Raw genomic sequence first — 16,066 nt, forward strand, 5'->3', positions numbered from 1 at the left:
GGAGGGATAATGCGTTTTTAGCGCCGACACCCTACAGACATTATCGTTTGTTTGTTTGTATAAATTAATAATTATATTTCGATTTAGGTATATGCAGATAGGTGTGAAAACTTTTTTTTATTTGTATAGAAATTAATTTGTGGCCCTGAAAAGGGCCATTTATGTATGCCCTCGACGGCCTTAAACAGTCGATAATCCAGGACGTCACCACCATCATCATCATCATCATTATCATCATCATCGGTTCGTAGTCGACGACGACGAAGACGACGACAAATGAGATTATTGCCATAGCTCACTTCTTTCTTTTAGGAGAAGCAGGAGATTTCTTCGCTTTAGCAGATATAGCCTTGGCGCTTTTTGGTTTCGGTGCCTTAGGTTTCTTCGTTGGACCGGCCTTATTTGATTTCTTTGCTTTCGAAGGTGATTTCGGCTTTGATGAAGCTGTTGCCGCAACAGCTCTACCTGTAGAGGAAGCAGCGGTTGTTTTCTTCTCAGCGCCGACAGAAGCGGCCTTTTTTGCTTTCGCGACGGCTACGCTCTTCTTTTCGGCTGCGACTTTTTTCGCTTTTGGCGAAGATGGTTTCTTACCGGTTTTTGGTGCCGAAACGGCGGAACGTTTTCCAGTGTTTTTTTTAACTTTTGAAACTGCTGAGGATTTTTTCTTTCTTTCGCCAGTAGCAGCGGCTGCCGCGGCGGCAGCAGCTCTAGCAGCAGAAGCAGCAGCAGCAGCTCTGGCCTTTGCACCACCACCGGAGGCGGACGAGGAAGCAAGTTTAAACGATCCAGAAGCTCCCTTACCTTTCGTCTGAACCAAAGAACCAGAAGCGACGGCGCCTTTTAGATACTTCTTGATAAATGGTGCAACTTTCTCGGCATCTACCTTGTAATTGGCGGCGACGAATTTTTTTATAGCTTGAAGAGAAGAACCACCACGTTCCTTTAAACCCTTAATAGCGTTATTGACCATCTCGGAAGTGGGAGGATGAGAAGGTTTGGCTCTAGGATTTTTTGCTTTCTTCTCCTTTTTAGCATGATGATGAACTTGAGGTGAAGTCGTCGAAGCAGCAGCATTAGCCGATGCGGATTGATTTTCTACGTCTGCCATTTTTTTCTCGTATTCTCGTATTATTATTATGACAGCAGAATAGATATATACTTGATAGGTAGTATATAGTAGGTAAATATAAACCTAAACGAACCAACCAACACAATTCGAATACACGAGCGCTCAAACTAAAGATATTTTCGCGCCACGACTAAGTTTTTATTGCCTAGAAAATAAACCCGACCGCGGACTAAACAAACACCACGCTCGCCAACATTAAAATTATCGGGGCCTCACACTAGACTTTGGCGTGATGACATCGTTCCTTTTTGACGATCGTCAATGTTTTCGAGCCGACGACAAAACCAATTTTGAAAAAAAGATTTTTCCTATATATTCTGAAATTTATATCAACGAAACGACTATTCTCAGGACCTAGTGACGTCCTTACAGACGCTCGCCGTACCGACGACTTATTCGCGGTTAAAGAGAACATCAAACTGCGACGTCGTCGACAGATACTTACTGGGTAAACGTGAAAAGTTGGTCTTTGGTCTGTCGAAAGTCTAATCTATCCTCTACCGAATGCCAATAAGAATTTTTTTAAATACTTTTGTTTTTGTGCGGAAAAATTCTTTCAAAACAGTCGATGCACGAAACGAAACCAACTACGAAACCGGAACTTTTTGGAAGATGACGGGCCCCAGGAGTCATTAGGGTACATTGAATGCAAACATTAAAAAAAAAATAGTTGTTTATGTTTTCTAAAAGTTTTTTCTATACTTTGGTCTTGATAAAAACAACGAAATCTCAAAAAACATTCGAAGATGCAAACGTTTGATGTAAACTGTTGTATGATAGAAAATGTCACAATAAAAACGTTTATTTTATTAATATTTGTTGTTTTAGTATACTTATAACTTTACCGATGTTTCATTATTGTACAATACTCTATTTTATAAATAAAATGCATTTCTAAATAGAAACAAATTTGATTCGTTTCGTTGCAATGCGTTGTCATCTATACGTTCTAACTATTAGCAACATTCACTGAAAACTATTTTTAAACTTATCAATTTTGTATTTCAATTTCAATTTCAATAGTTAGTTCTATCCACCTACGTAATACAAATTCTGTCACTTTACACAAACACAAAAATGTGTTATAGTGAAGAATATGTAGGTAGTTAGTTACCAACCTATACACGTTAAAATATACTTTGGTTTTATTTGTTTGCATCTTACTGTTTTGTTTTTCTTTACCTAAAGTAAAAACCAAAATTCAACTTGGAACCAAAATTATTATAGAAAAGAACAACAACAACAACAACAACAACAACAACAACAACAACAACAACAACAACAACAGATGACAATGTAGTTTACTTCTTTCGTTTATATGAGATGCTTTTTTTCAAGTGACACTTCACAAATTGTAAATTCTACTAAAACAGATATACCTAATGTCTGTTTGTCTCTTTCTCTCTCTCTCTTGCACTCAGTAATAAATTGGTACTTTTTAATAAATTAATAATACCTAGATAATAGGAAACTCTTTCCTTCGATGTCGACAATGGCGCGCGCGTATAAAATAAAAATAATTATAACTTGGAAGATAATTTAAAAATTATCACTAAAATATTTTTATTTATTTGCCTACGCAATTAGATAGAAATTTGGTAGAAATCTATTTTTACTAATTTGGATGATTTTTGATATATGAACCGAATATTTGATTGCATGTTTCAACAATAACTAAGATTAAATTCTCGAAACGTTTTACGTGGCGTATCATAATCTATTTTGCATTTAGATTAAAAAAAAGTATGTAATGTTTTGGTTAAGCACAAACGTGTTTCTAACTGTTTTTTTTTGTGATTTGAAGTAAAAAAAGTCATATACAAAATGAAAATTTTAAATATGATAGAAAGACAGATTGATAGATTAAGTAGTTTAAGTTTACTAGATATAGATAGTTTAAGTTTAATCTGGTTTTTTTTAATTCTTAAGCACACAACGTCAAAGAAGTTAATTAAAATGTTGCCAAATGTTTATAAATATTAGATCATTTGTCTGCTGATCTACTTAATTCATAAACCGAGTAAGTATTGTAGACTTTATTGAATCAATAAAAAATTTACAACTTTTGATGAAACAAATATGTTTTTTATAAAAAATATTTATAGTGTTAATTTGAAGATATTTAAAAAAATAATATTTGTTACAAATTTTTATTTTATTAACAAAAATTGAAATAGTCATTACAGAACGCCACCGAGTTACTTTAAAATTGAAGAGGATAATTAATAAATAAGTTTATTAAAAAATCGAGAAATATTTGTTTGAATAAGATAGATTTATACAAATTCATTATTGTTTTAAAAATTAGTAAACATGGTTTTCTTTATCTGTAGATATTATAGCTAATAAAGATGCGTAAATTTTCTAGATCAGGCAACTAACATTTTAAGCATTGTCATAAAATTGTCATTTTTTGACTATTTTTCATTTGGAAGTATATTAAGTATTTAATATAAATACTTTTTTTTTGTTTTAATCAGTTATTATTAATTCTATTACATTTATTTTTTTGTTTTGTTTTTACTTTCCAATATTAAAGCTTCTGTACTAATAATATTAGCTTTGTTTGCGTAGGATATTTAGGACTAATCCTAAATTAGTCCAAGACTCATTTAAAGCGCATGTGCGGTTCTGAACCAGCTATGGATTATCGTTTACCACAAACAATAATATACCGTTGTCAAGTATACAGTAAATGTTTAAAAATCGGAAAACCGCAAAAAATTATCACACATTTATAAAAGAGAAACATTGGTACAAAAAAGTGTAAAATGTAAAAAACTACTCATTTTCACATTCACAAAAGTTATTTTACAAATAATTTCGATTTAGTAATATATTAAATAAATCTCAATAATAAAATAGACAGTAAAGCACCAAAACACGAGAGTAACAAAGACAAAACCGCTTTCGTCAACTGCGCAAGTCTAGAACTAAAAATCTTTGATCGAATGAACATGAAGATCGTTTGGACTGGTTCTGAACTGATCCGGTATCTAGGTTATATTCTCGACCGTGAACGACGGCCTGTAACTAAAAGTTCAGGTTTTTTTCTCATATGTACTGTGCATGCAATTAATGCCAGAACAAGCTCATCGATCGCTATCGTGAACAAAGCTTTTGATTCCCTATCTGTATACCTATGACTAAACGTAATTATCATAGTAAGATATTATTTTATTTATCTGTTTAAGGTTTGAGTATAATTGTACAAGTACAAGTATAGAGTTAAGAAGATAAAGTCAGGTTAGGTCAGGTCAGATCAGGTCGGGTCGGGTCGGGTCAAGTCGGGTCGGGTCGGGTCGGGTCGGGTCGGGTCGGGTCGGGTCGGGTCGGGTCGGGTCGAGTCGAGTCGAGTCGAGTCGGGTCGGGTCGGGTATTAGAGAGGGGTATTGAAAATGAAGAAATATAAGCAAAAACTTATAAGTGTGCAGAGGAAACTCCTTCGGCCCACATCTTGACTACGCACTCGCGAAGGGTAAGATAGCCACGGGAATGCTGAGATCTCTCGTATGTCGGCGGAGCGCGTTGTCAATTGACAACAAGCTCTTGTTGTACAAATCAGTGATCCGACCTACCATGACTTATGCTTCTGTGGCTTGGGCGTTCGCGCCCTGTAAGACTCGGATGCATAAGTTACAAACTTTCCAAAACAAATTTCTCCGTCAAGCATTCAACGCCCCGTGGTTTGTTCGCAACAACCAATTGCACCGAGAGGCGAAGATGCCGACGATGGAGGAATTCTTCCGTGAGACCGCCGAGCGAGCCTTTTCGAAGGCGGAAGCCCACCCGAACCCCCTGGTGCGAGAGGCCGTTGACTACGACGAAAACGGTCCGTCCAGATGCAAGAGGCCAAGGATGGCTCTCTTGTGATCGAAAAATGCCTTCTCACTCAGATCTTCCGAATCTGGTAAGCATCAAATGTCATTGCCACATTTATCTGTCGCAGCTCTTTTCAGATTCCATCAAATGGATCACTTCGGGGGAATCCCCGGAGCGCCCTCTTCTTTTCTTCTGGCGCCATGCAAACCGGCATGGCTACCCAGCGTGCGTTCAGGTATGAAGGACCAATGGTTCCGATCCCTAAGGTGACGCGAGGGGTTTTAGTGGGTATTGTCGGCTTGCACATTTACCGACCGAGTCCCACATAACCAGACCTAGTCTGGTATGCGTAAAAGCATTTCCCCTCAGATAATAGCAGAGGTCGCTTCTGGCTTCTATCGCCTTTCAAATTAAAGACAGTAGGAAGGTACTTGATAGAACAGGCAACAAGCATAAAGTGATAGAGCAATCTATCACGGCATGGCAAGCCAGATGGGACAACAGTTCCAAAAGAAAATGGACGCATCGCATCGTCTTATCTCGAACATAAGTCGGTAGATGGAAAGGAGAAAACCTGTGAGACAGGTAAATTACTACCTAATACAGTTTTTAATAGGACATAAGGCTTTTCTGTCATATCTACACCGTATGCATCGAGCAGATGATGACCGCTGTGTATACTGCAACGAGGAAGATACAGCCGAACATGTGTTTTTCGAAAACATGTGTTTTATCAACGCGATGCCATTCGATAGAAGTGGGAATTACAAATAAGTAATAAACTTATACATGATAATCTAGTTGAAAAAATGCTCGAGAACAATGAGCATTGGAGAACAGTACAGAAATTTACAGAGGAGATTTATAAAACTAAGAAAATGGGGGAAGAAGGAAGAAATCAATGTTCGAAAAGCTCTGATTCTTCGTAAACGAAAAGACGTAGAAAAATGCCCGCTGAGGGACCTAGATCATCTGCCGTAGGAGGCGGCCAGAAGATGTCTTGGGAACCAGCGTGCACGATCTAAGAACGGAGGCGCTAATTCCTGGAGAAAAAGAATAAGCTTTCACTCCTGACGGTATGGTCAGGTCAGGTCAGGTCAAGTGGCTGAGATGGGTGGCTTAGATTCTATACATTAGATATACCTTTTTCATTGCCTAGTATGGTTGAAAGTGTATTTTGGACATTTAAAAAAACCATACAAATCTTAAGAATGCATCAAGTTCAAGAAAATCTAAGAATGCTTCTCCTGTAGAAATGTCATAAAAAGATATTGGAAGATTAGAAATAATAGTTGTCTGAGATAGTTCAAGCATTAATAATTTTAAAATAGCAAACACATTATATCTTTGATCAAGTTTTGGGTATGGGAAAAAATTGACAAAAACACATTTTCTGAGCACAGAAGCTCGCCGGAAAAACGAAAACTGAACAATGTAAGGAGCTGTTTTAGCGCAATTCTTTAGATTTTATACGACAATTTAAAAAAAGTAAATTTTAGTCTATTTTCCAATTTAAGAAAAAAATACACTGGAAAAAATATAACGAAAATTTTCAAGATATCACAGCTCTAAAAAACTTGGTTTAAAAAGTTACCAGAATTGACCCACATGGATGGGATTCCAAACCCCGATTAACCAAGTGTATGTAATAAAAAGGTAGTTATAGTAAAAAGTAATCAAAAAATTGTTTTGCTAAATTATTGTTTTCTATGTGAGGCCATAAATTAATCATTCCACTCTTGTATATAGTTTTATAAATCGAATTTATAACAAACATTTAGGGTAGATATCTACTATAAAAGATTTGTTTATTATAATAAATTGTTAGTTAATTTCTTTGAGGAAAGTACTATTGATCTATTTATTTTTTATAATTATTAATAATAACTATTAGTGTACCTATTAATAGCGCAAAGTTGTACCTTTGTCGATTGAAGCATTTTCTCAAAATCGACAATATAAATTTGCGCTCGCAACACACATACACAAAACTTTTTCTGAATCTCCAAGTATTAACAATATACCATAATATTCAGAACAAAACCATGTAACAATTTATTAAAATTGGCAATTATTTATTTTCTGTTTACTCGTTGTTACTAGTAACTATAGCTAGTTACAAAAATCACTGGACATTTGATTTCAAAAAAAAAAAAAATAATAATAATAATAAAAAATAAACAAAATGGGAGAACAAGCGTTTTTTTCAGTTATGTCGCTTTAAAGCGACAAAGTGACAGTTTTGGAGAAACGTCAACCTTACGTTGCTAATATAGACATTATAATATGTAATAATTATAAATGACAGCACAACAACTTATACTTATTTTAAGAAATCCGCGTCTTAATTATGCACCCAAATATAATACTAAATATTAAACTAAAAAGGATGTACAAACGAGAGAATGTTATAAATATTTTTTAAATTTCTAATTTAAGAGTTCGTCGCTGCTCCTTTCAGATTCCATCAAATGGATAACTTCGGGGGAAAACCCGGAGCGCCGTCTTCTTTTTTTTCTAAGGCAACACGGCATGGCATGGCTGCCCAGGGTGCGTTCAGGAATGAAGAACCAATGGTTCCGATTCCTCAGGTGAAATTGAATTCGTATCAGAATATGTAGTATTGTTTGTAATGTAATAACTAAAAAAAATGAAATTAAGACATATAGAAGAAACACTAAAGAGAGTTAAGAATTTGATTAATCCGAGATGTTACTTTCCTGCTATTTCTTGATTTCTTTTGCGTCGCACTTTTACCGATGTAATTTGTTTTTGCTGTTTCATTTTAAATTTAATTTAAAAAGAGCTTCGATTGATAAAAAAAAATCTAGATTTGAGTGGTCGGTCATTAGATTTATTTTTTTACTTAATGAAACAAATTTTATTTACTTTTAAATGTTAATTGTGGTTCTGAAAAGAACCGATTTCATTTTTTTCTTCTTTTTAAACGATGAAAGAAAAAACTTCTCTATTTTGAACTTGTGTATTTGGTGACGGCTTTGGTACCTTCAGAGACTGCGTGCTTTGCCAATTCACCAGGCAACAAGAGACGAACCGCTGTTTGAATTTCCCGGCTCGTAATCGTCGAACGCTTGTTGTAATGCGCAAGACGAGAAGCTTCAGCGGCGATCCGTTCAAAGATATCATTAACGAAACTGTTCATGATGCTCATCGCCTTGCTCGAAATACCGGTATCGGGGTGTACTTGCTTCAATACCTTATAAATATAGATTGCATAGCTTTCCTTCCTCCTGCGCTTCTTTTTCTTGTCGCTCTTCGAAATATTCTTTTGAGCTTTTCCAGCCTTTTTCGCTGCTTTACCGCTTGTCTTTGGTGGCATATTTTTTAATATTTCTAATCTTAATAAAGAAAAAAAAAACACGACACAAACGAACTGTAATACGCACAACGAACACAAAATATACCTGTCAACTTGAAAGTTCAAGCTAAAATCATGGTGCACTAGAGAAGAGAAGTTTGGGGCTCGTAGGAAGCTGTGGATGTGGATGTCGTCGTGGGTGTCTTGTCGGTGTCGTCAGTGGCGTCTCATTGTGAGGGGCGTCTCTTCAACGAGAAGTTGAAGATTGTCGGGCAGGTCGGGGTACAGCGCTGAGAGAAGCGCCGTGGGTGGATGGGGCAGTTTTCTTCTGGGGATCCGGGGGACTCGGTTGCGAAGAGTGTTGTCGCGTGTGAGAAACTTATGTGAAGTGTTGAGTGTGTTTTGGGCAATTGTGTTGTTGTTGTTGAGTGTGCGTTTGATGTAGTTTTGTTGGAGTTTGTGAAGACGGTCTGTGATGGGGGTGGTGTTTGTGTCCTGGTGGAGGGAATTGCTGGCGTGGAAGCGGTCGAGGCGGTGAATTCGGCGAAGGATTTGTCGTTCGCATGTGGCAATGCGATGTGTCTTGGTGTGTGGGAGAGATGCGTAGATGGGGGCTCGGTACTCGATGACGGGTCGGATGAATGTGTTGTAGGTGTGGAGAAGAGTGCGGGAATGGCACCCTTGGAAGTTTCCCATGAGATGGCGGAGGAGGTTGGATCGGTTGCGGACTTTCTTGAGCGTGTTCTGGAGGTCGGTGTCGAGTGAGCATGTGTGTGTGTAGGTGATTCCTAGGTACCTTGTGGATGGCACAAGGTCGATGGGTGTGTTGTCGAGTGTGATGGTGATGTCGCGTGGGTCGAATTTCTTGTTTCGTGTGAGGTTGGGGTGTTTGAAGAGGATGGCGGTGGATTTTGTGGGGTTGATCTTCACTCTCCACTTGCGAGTCCATGTGGAGATCTGGTTGAGGAGGGGCTGCAGGGTCCTGGAGGCTGAGGCGGCGGTGGTCCGGGATGTCCAGAGGGCGGTGTCGTCGGCGAAGAAGCGGGTTTTGGTCTGGTGAAGATCTGAAACAGGAAAATCAGAACTGTAAAAAATGTAAAGAATGGGCGACAGAACGGAGCCTTGAGGGACCCCGGAGAGAAGGGGGACGGGATAAGAAAAGGAATTTTGGACTTTGACTTTGCAGGAGCGGTTTGAGAGAAAAGAGTCGATTAATTTGATGAAGTTGAGGTTGATGTTGTGGGAAAGAAATTTTTGGATGAGACCATCGTGCCAAACACGGTCAAATGCACGTTCGACGTCCAAGAAGACGGCTAGTGTGCACTGGCCGAGATTGGCACTCCGGGTTGAGTCGGTGAAGAGTTCGAAAGTGGGGTCGGAAGTGGAGCGATGGGGGCGAAAACCGAATTGTTCAGGGGGCAGTAGGTTGTTTTCTTCGAGAGTGTGTCGGAGACGAGAGGCAAGAATTGTTTCGAAGATTTTTCCCAGAATGTTGAGGAGAGAGATGGGACGATAAGAAAGTGGGTTGTTGGGGTCTTTGTTGGGCTTGGGAATCATGATGGTGGTGGCTTCTTTCCATGGGGTTGGAAAGTGACCGGAATTGAAGCAAGAATTGTAAATTGTGGTGATGGATGTGATGGCTGTGTCAGGGAGATGTTTGAGAAGAATGGGTTTGATCTGGTCTGGTCCTGGGGCTTTCGAGTTCCTCAGCCGGATAATGAGGGCTTTGATCTCGTCGTTGGTGGTTGGAGCGGTCAAGTCCGGGTTGTCGGGTGGAAAGTCTGGGTCGGGGTCTGGGTCGAGGTCAGCGTCGTAGTCAAGTCGGGGGAGGTTTTGCCTGAAACGGAGCGTGTTGTTAGTGACTGTGTTAAAAAAGTGTTGGTTGAAATGTGGGTCATTGGGGACTTGGTGGATGTTTTGGAGGGTAGCAGCAAAACAATTTGCTTTGTCTTGTGGGGTGTTAAAAATGGTGTTGTTGACTGACAAATGGTGGATGGGGTGAGATTTTCGGCCTGTGAGTGAATTGAATTTGTCCCAAAACTTTTTACCGTCTCGGTAATCGAGGGAGCTACAACTGTTTGACCAGTGGGCAAGACGAAATTGGTTGATGTCACGTCTTATTTGTGCATTGAGACGGTTAAAGACAGTTTTGAGGACTGGAGATCTGGTTTGCACGAATTCGCGATAAATTCGGCGTTTGACTCGGATGAGGGCAAGGATTTGAGGGGGCAATGGTTTGCGATTTGTTGGAATGTGTTTGATGGGTACAAAAAGTGTTTGAGCTTGTTTGATGAGTTGTGTTAGTTGTGTTACTTGTGTGTCAATGGTGTTGGGGTCAAGTGTGTCGTCAATGTGTGGGAGGTTGTTTGTGATGTAATTTTGAAAGTCGGTCCAGTTTGTGTTGTTGAAATCGAAAATGGGGATGTGCGTGGGTCGCGGTTGGGGGCCTTGAAGTGTGAAGTTTGAGACAAGAGGGAGATGATCGGAGGTGACTGTGGTGCCAATGAAAGAGTCTGTGTTTGTGATGTGTGTGAGATTATCGGTCACAATGATGTGGTCTACGATCGATGTGCCAACGTGATTGATGAGTGTGGGAAATTGATTTCGAAGACGACAAAGAGGAAGAGTGTTGAGAGAGCGTGTGAGGTGTCTGCCGTTTGTGTTTGAAATTGTGTCACCAAAATCGGTGTGTCGAGCGTTGAAGTCTCCGAGAATGACTGCGTGTCTGAATGTGGAAGTGTAATCGAGGAGTTGGGTACTGACGGTTTCGAGAGGAGGATTGTAATAACAAATAAACAGAATGTTTAAATTGTTAATGTGAATGGTGGCTGCAACGGCTTGAAGGTGGTCAAGATGGGGGGGTAAGATGTGTTGAGATGAAGCGAGTGAAGTTGAGACAAGAAGTGTGACGCCGTGTTTGGCTCGGGTTGTGGGGCTGGGTTTGTTGTAGGAGTGGAAGCCTGTGATGTTTACGGGTCGTTTGGATTGTGTCTCTGTGATTGCTGCGATGTGAATTTGGTCGATGTGTAGAAAATGTCTCAAGGAGGCAAATTTACGAGAAATCCCTCCCGTATTGACTGTGGCGAAATTCAGAGAAGCCATTTTTGAAACGGGGGCCAGAAGGATTCACCGAAATGGTGGATTTATCCAAAAGTGAAGTGAATTTTGTTTGATGAGTGTGAGATTTTTAGATCGCGTCGGAGACAAGCGCGAGCGGAATGTTCGAGAACAGATTGGATTTTCTGTTTCTCGAACGGAAAAAGGTCAAAAAGGGTTTTTGTGATGAAGCGTAGGAATTGACGGGCAGAAACGAAGGGTTCGCGCTCGTCGGAGTCGTCGTCAGAATTTTCGGGATCGAATTCCTTGTCAACGATTTTGATGGGAACGACGGGGGTTTCTGGGGTCATTTGGGAGGGTTTGATAAATTGGGGGCAATCTCGGGACCAGGCGGGGTGATTCCCCTGGCATTTGGGGCATTTGGGGTTTGAAACTGCGGAAGGGCACGGTTTTGACCGATGATTGTCGGGGCAAGTGGGGCAGATGGGCTTGTTGGGGCATTGGGAAAAAGAATGGCCAAATGTGAAGCACTTGGCGCACTGGAGAGGGGCTGGTTTTGGGGGGTGCGACGGCTCGCAGGGGTGAACGTGGCCGAAAAGTGAAAGGCCATTTGACAGGAGTGTGTCGATCGCCGTTTTGTCCGGTGTCACGATACGCATGAGAGGAGTTGGTTTGTTGGTTTTGGCGGAAATGATGCGCCAAACTTTTTGAATGTGGAAATTATTCAGGGCTGAAATGACGTCTTGGGGTTCGATGTCAGAGCTGACGTCTCTGACAACGATGGAAAAAGTGATAGGTTTGGGTTCGATTTGGGGTAGGAGGCGTGTGGGGTTTAAGAGTTTGAACTGGATTTTCGAGCCAGGGAAGCCAGCTTGAAGCGTTGAAATTTGGTTAGGGGTAAGTTGCCTGGAAAGAACAAGAAGAGCGGATTTGTTGTAATTGACTTTTAGAGAGTCAATTTGGTGGAGGCCGAGTGAGATGAGGTGAGAGTAAAAGCTTTTTTGAGTGGCGAGTGGGGCAGGGATGTTTTGGATTGAGTAGCGAAATGAGAGTTTTTTTGAAGTGGTAGTTGAAGACGATTTTTCCGAAGTGGTAGACGAAAAGGATGCTGATGTTTCGGAGTTTGATGGTGAGGGTGTGCGTGAACGTTGTTGGGTGTGTTTTGTGGATTTTAATGTAGTGGCGTGAGTTTGTGGGGGTGGCAAAATTTTTTTGTCCATAAGGGACGGAATGGGTTTGTTTTGGGGAAGCGTTTTTGGAGAGTTTGCAGAAGACGGAAGTGAAGTGGGTAGGTTGAGGGGTTTTTTTGGTGAGTGTTTCACCGGGCCCTTGGAGCGGAGCCGACGCTCGTTCTCCATTGTGGAAACTTTTGCAATTTATCACTTTGGATTTCACTGTCACTTCACTTAGCAAACAATCGAGTGGCTGAGCGATCAGAGTCAGCGCAGAGACTCGATGTGTTCACCTCGAGAACGCGAAAGGAACTGAGGTGCACTACTTGTTAAAAATGTTTTATATACGAATTTACTCCGAATCAAGACCCCACCTTTTAGTATAATCATCCAGTCAGAAATACGACTTAACCGTATAAATACGAAGCCAGAAACGCAACTTTAGTCATTCGCAGTCGCAGTAGTAGCATACAAGTTATACGCGCAGCATATTCTTATAGTTTATTTTGACTTTTCCATAAACTACGAAAACCACCATCATATCAACATGTCTGGACGTGGAAAAGGAGGAAAGGTAAAAGGAAAAGCCAAGTCTCGTTCGAGCAGGGCCGGTCTTCAGTTTCCTGTTGGAAGAATACATCGTTTACTTCGTAAAGGTAATTACGCCGAACGAGTCGGTGCCGGTGCTCCAGTTTATTTGGCGGCTGTGATGGAATATCTTGCCGCTGAAGTTCTTGAATTGGCTGGAAATGCTGCTCGTGACAACAAAAAAACTCGTATTATTCCACGTCATCTTCAATTGGCCATCAGAAATGACGAAGAATTAAACAAGCTCCTTTCCGGTGTGACAATCGCTCAAGGTGGTGTTTTACCCAACATCCAGGCGGTCCTTTTGCCGAAAAAAACCGAAAAGAAACCATAAACAGCTAACTGTTGTCTCTCTAGTTGCTGTGAGAAGCAGCAAGCTACAAAAAAATAATAATATCGGCCCTTCTCAGGGCCATCATTTTTTTAACAAATAAAAAAAAGAATCACAAACTTTTTTTAAAGAGTAAATAAACATACCTACTTAAAGTTACATAAAACTTGGCAAAAATTTATTGCACGATTTAAAAAAAAAAGAGCACTCAAGATGTTTTATTTTCTTAATAGTTTAAAAGCAGGTAAATTTTTATTGCCTCTCCTAGACGGCGAGCTACACGCCGCGCCGGTGGGGGGCTAGCTAATCCATGTATATCGGTTAGGCTTTGATGTTTTCTTTCTTTAGTGGTAATTATTATTTATCTCTGAAAAGTCAAAATTCATCCCTTTAAGGAAAAGCATACGATTGATTAAACAACAAAGTCATAAAAACCACACAACTTTATTTGTTACATTTCCTAGAAATATAAAAACAGTTTGGAAATCAAACATTTATTATACTGGTGGTTTAACTGAGAGCCTTGTGATACGTACTTTTTTCATTTGTTTAGAAATATTTTTGTGGTTCTGAAAAGAACCGTTTTTTTTCGTCGAAAATTAAAATGCGATGAATAGTAGAGAGTAGATTGATGTAACTAACGATGAGGAAGAAACATAAAAACCAAACAATGCTGGTATACCGGTATTGTCGTCGCCTCGTAGTCTCATAGATAAAACATAGGTTATAAAAAAAACTTAACCGCCAAAACCGTAAAGTGTACGCCCTTGACGCTTCAAAGCGTAAACGACATCCATGGCGGTGACGGTTTTACGTTTTGCGTGTTCGGTGTAGGTGACGGCATCACGAATGACGTTTTCGAGGAATACCTTCAGGACACCTCTGGTTTCTTCGTAAATGAGACCGGAGATACGTTTCACTCCTCCACGACGTGACAATCTTCTGATCGCGGGCTTCGTGATGCCCTGGATGTTATCACGTAAAACTTTACGATGACGTTTTGCTCCACCTTTTCCCAATCCCTTTCCACCTTTGCCACGACCGGTCATTTTGAATGATTATTGATTCAAATTAAGCTTTGTTTCACAAAAGAAAACGACACAGATTTGACTGCTTCGTCGAAAACAACTACCTGCTCGCCAGATTAGTCAACTCATTTTATAGTTTAGTTTCGCTCCGCCTCTTAAGTTACTTTTTTGACCAATCAGATAACGCATAGTGTCACCCTAGTTAATAAAATACGGCGAAAAATTTTGTTGCAGGGTCATATGAACCGTCGCCGTTGTTAGTGACGTACGTAGGTGTTTATGTGTGTGTATGTGTAGTTGAGGGATAAAGAAGTAGTCAAAAAAATGGCCCGTACCAAACAAACTGCTCGTAAATCGACCGGTGGAAAAGCTCCACGAAAACAGCTTGCCACTAAGGCAGCAAGAAAAAGCGCACCCGCCACTGGAGGAGTGAAAAAACCTCATCGCTACAGGCCCGGTACAGTGGCACTGCGTGAAATTCGTCGTTATCAGAAAAGCACCGAACTGTTGATTCGTAAATTGCCCTTCCAACGCTTGGTCAGGGAAATAGCCCAGGATTTCAAGACCGATCTTCGTTTCCAAAGTTCTGCCGTTATGGCACTCCAAGAAGCGAGTGAAGCGTATCTTGTCGGACTTTTTGAAGATACAAATTTATGTGCCATCCATGCAAAACGCGTCACCATCATGCCTAAAGACATCCAACTGGCAAGACGTATTCGAGGAGAACGAGCTTAAAATGAAAAAATAAACAAAAAAAAAAACGGTTCTTTTCAGAACCACAAAATTGTTTACAAATGAAAATGTTTCGCAATATTGACAGTAATTAAAGTAATAGTACGCGGATCATAATGAATTTTAAACTCTGTCAAACAATAAAAACAATGATGCTTTTATTTATGATTGTTCGCTCTGGTTAAGGGTAGGTAAACAAATCGTTTTAATTGATCGGTACTTCAAGAACGGCGGCGGCATCAAAAGAATTTAATTTATTTAAGTAGGTACCATAAAAATGAGTAAAGTTAAATATCGAATAAAGTCATAAAAGTGGTTAGGTAGGTGAGGAGGGATAATGCGTTTTTAGCGCCGACACCCTACAGACATTATCGTTTGTTTGTTTGTATAAATTAATAATTATATTTCGATTTAGGTATATGCAGATAGGTGTGAAAACTTTTTTTTATTTGTATAGAAATTAATTTGTGGCCCTGAAAAGGGCCATTTATGTATGCCCTCGACGGCCTTAAACAGTCGATAATCCAGGACGTCACCACCATCATCATCATCATCATTATCATCATCATCGGTTCGTAGTCGACGACGACGAAGACGACGACAAATGAGATTATTGCCATAGCTCACTTCTTTCTTTTAGGAGAAGCAGGAGATTTCTTCGCTTTAGCAGATATAGCCTTGGCGCTTTTTGGTTTCGGTGCCTTAGGTTTCTTCGTTGGACCGGCCTTATTTGATTTCTTTGCTTTCGAAGGTGATTTCGGCTTTGATGAAGCTGTTGCCGCAACAGCTCTACCTGTAGAGGAAGCAGCGGTTGTTTTCTTCTCAGCGCCGACAGAAGCGGCCTTTTTTGCTTTCGCGACGGCTACGCTCTTCTTTTCGGCTGCGACT

At 40.1% G+C, this 16,066-nt stretch overlaps 2 protein-coding genes across 2 annotated transcripts; both read right to left on the reverse strand.

The window, feature by feature from the left end:
- Nucleotides 1-7,859: 7,859 nt before the first annotated feature.
- On the reverse strand, nt 7,860-8,292 carry LOC135267615 (histone H2B). The gene has a single exon (XM_064359662.1). It carries the CDS (start codon nt 8,289-8,291, stop codon nt 7,920-7,922), a length of 372 nt encoding a protein of 123 aa, XP_064215732.1. The 5' UTR covers nt 8,292; the 3' UTR covers nt 7,860-7,919.
- A 5,693-nt stretch (nt 8,293-13,985) lies between these two features.
- LOC135267613 (histone H4-like) lies at nt 13,986-14,548 on the reverse strand. The gene has a single exon (XM_064359659.1). The coding sequence runs from the start codon at nt 14,465-14,467 to the stop codon at nt 14,156-14,158; it is 312 nt and encodes a 103-aa protein (XP_064215729.1). The 5' UTR covers nt 14,468-14,548; the 3' UTR covers nt 13,986-14,155.
- Nucleotides 14,549-16,066: the final 1,518 nt, after the last annotated feature.

This window comes from Tribolium castaneum, unplaced genomic scaffold, assembly GCF_031307605.1.
Source record: "Tribolium castaneum strain GA2 unplaced genomic scaffold, icTriCast1.1 ptg000060l, whole genome shotgun sequence".
NCBI classification, from domain to species: Eukaryota; Metazoa; Arthropoda; class Insecta; order Coleoptera; family Tenebrionidae; genus Tribolium; species Tribolium castaneum.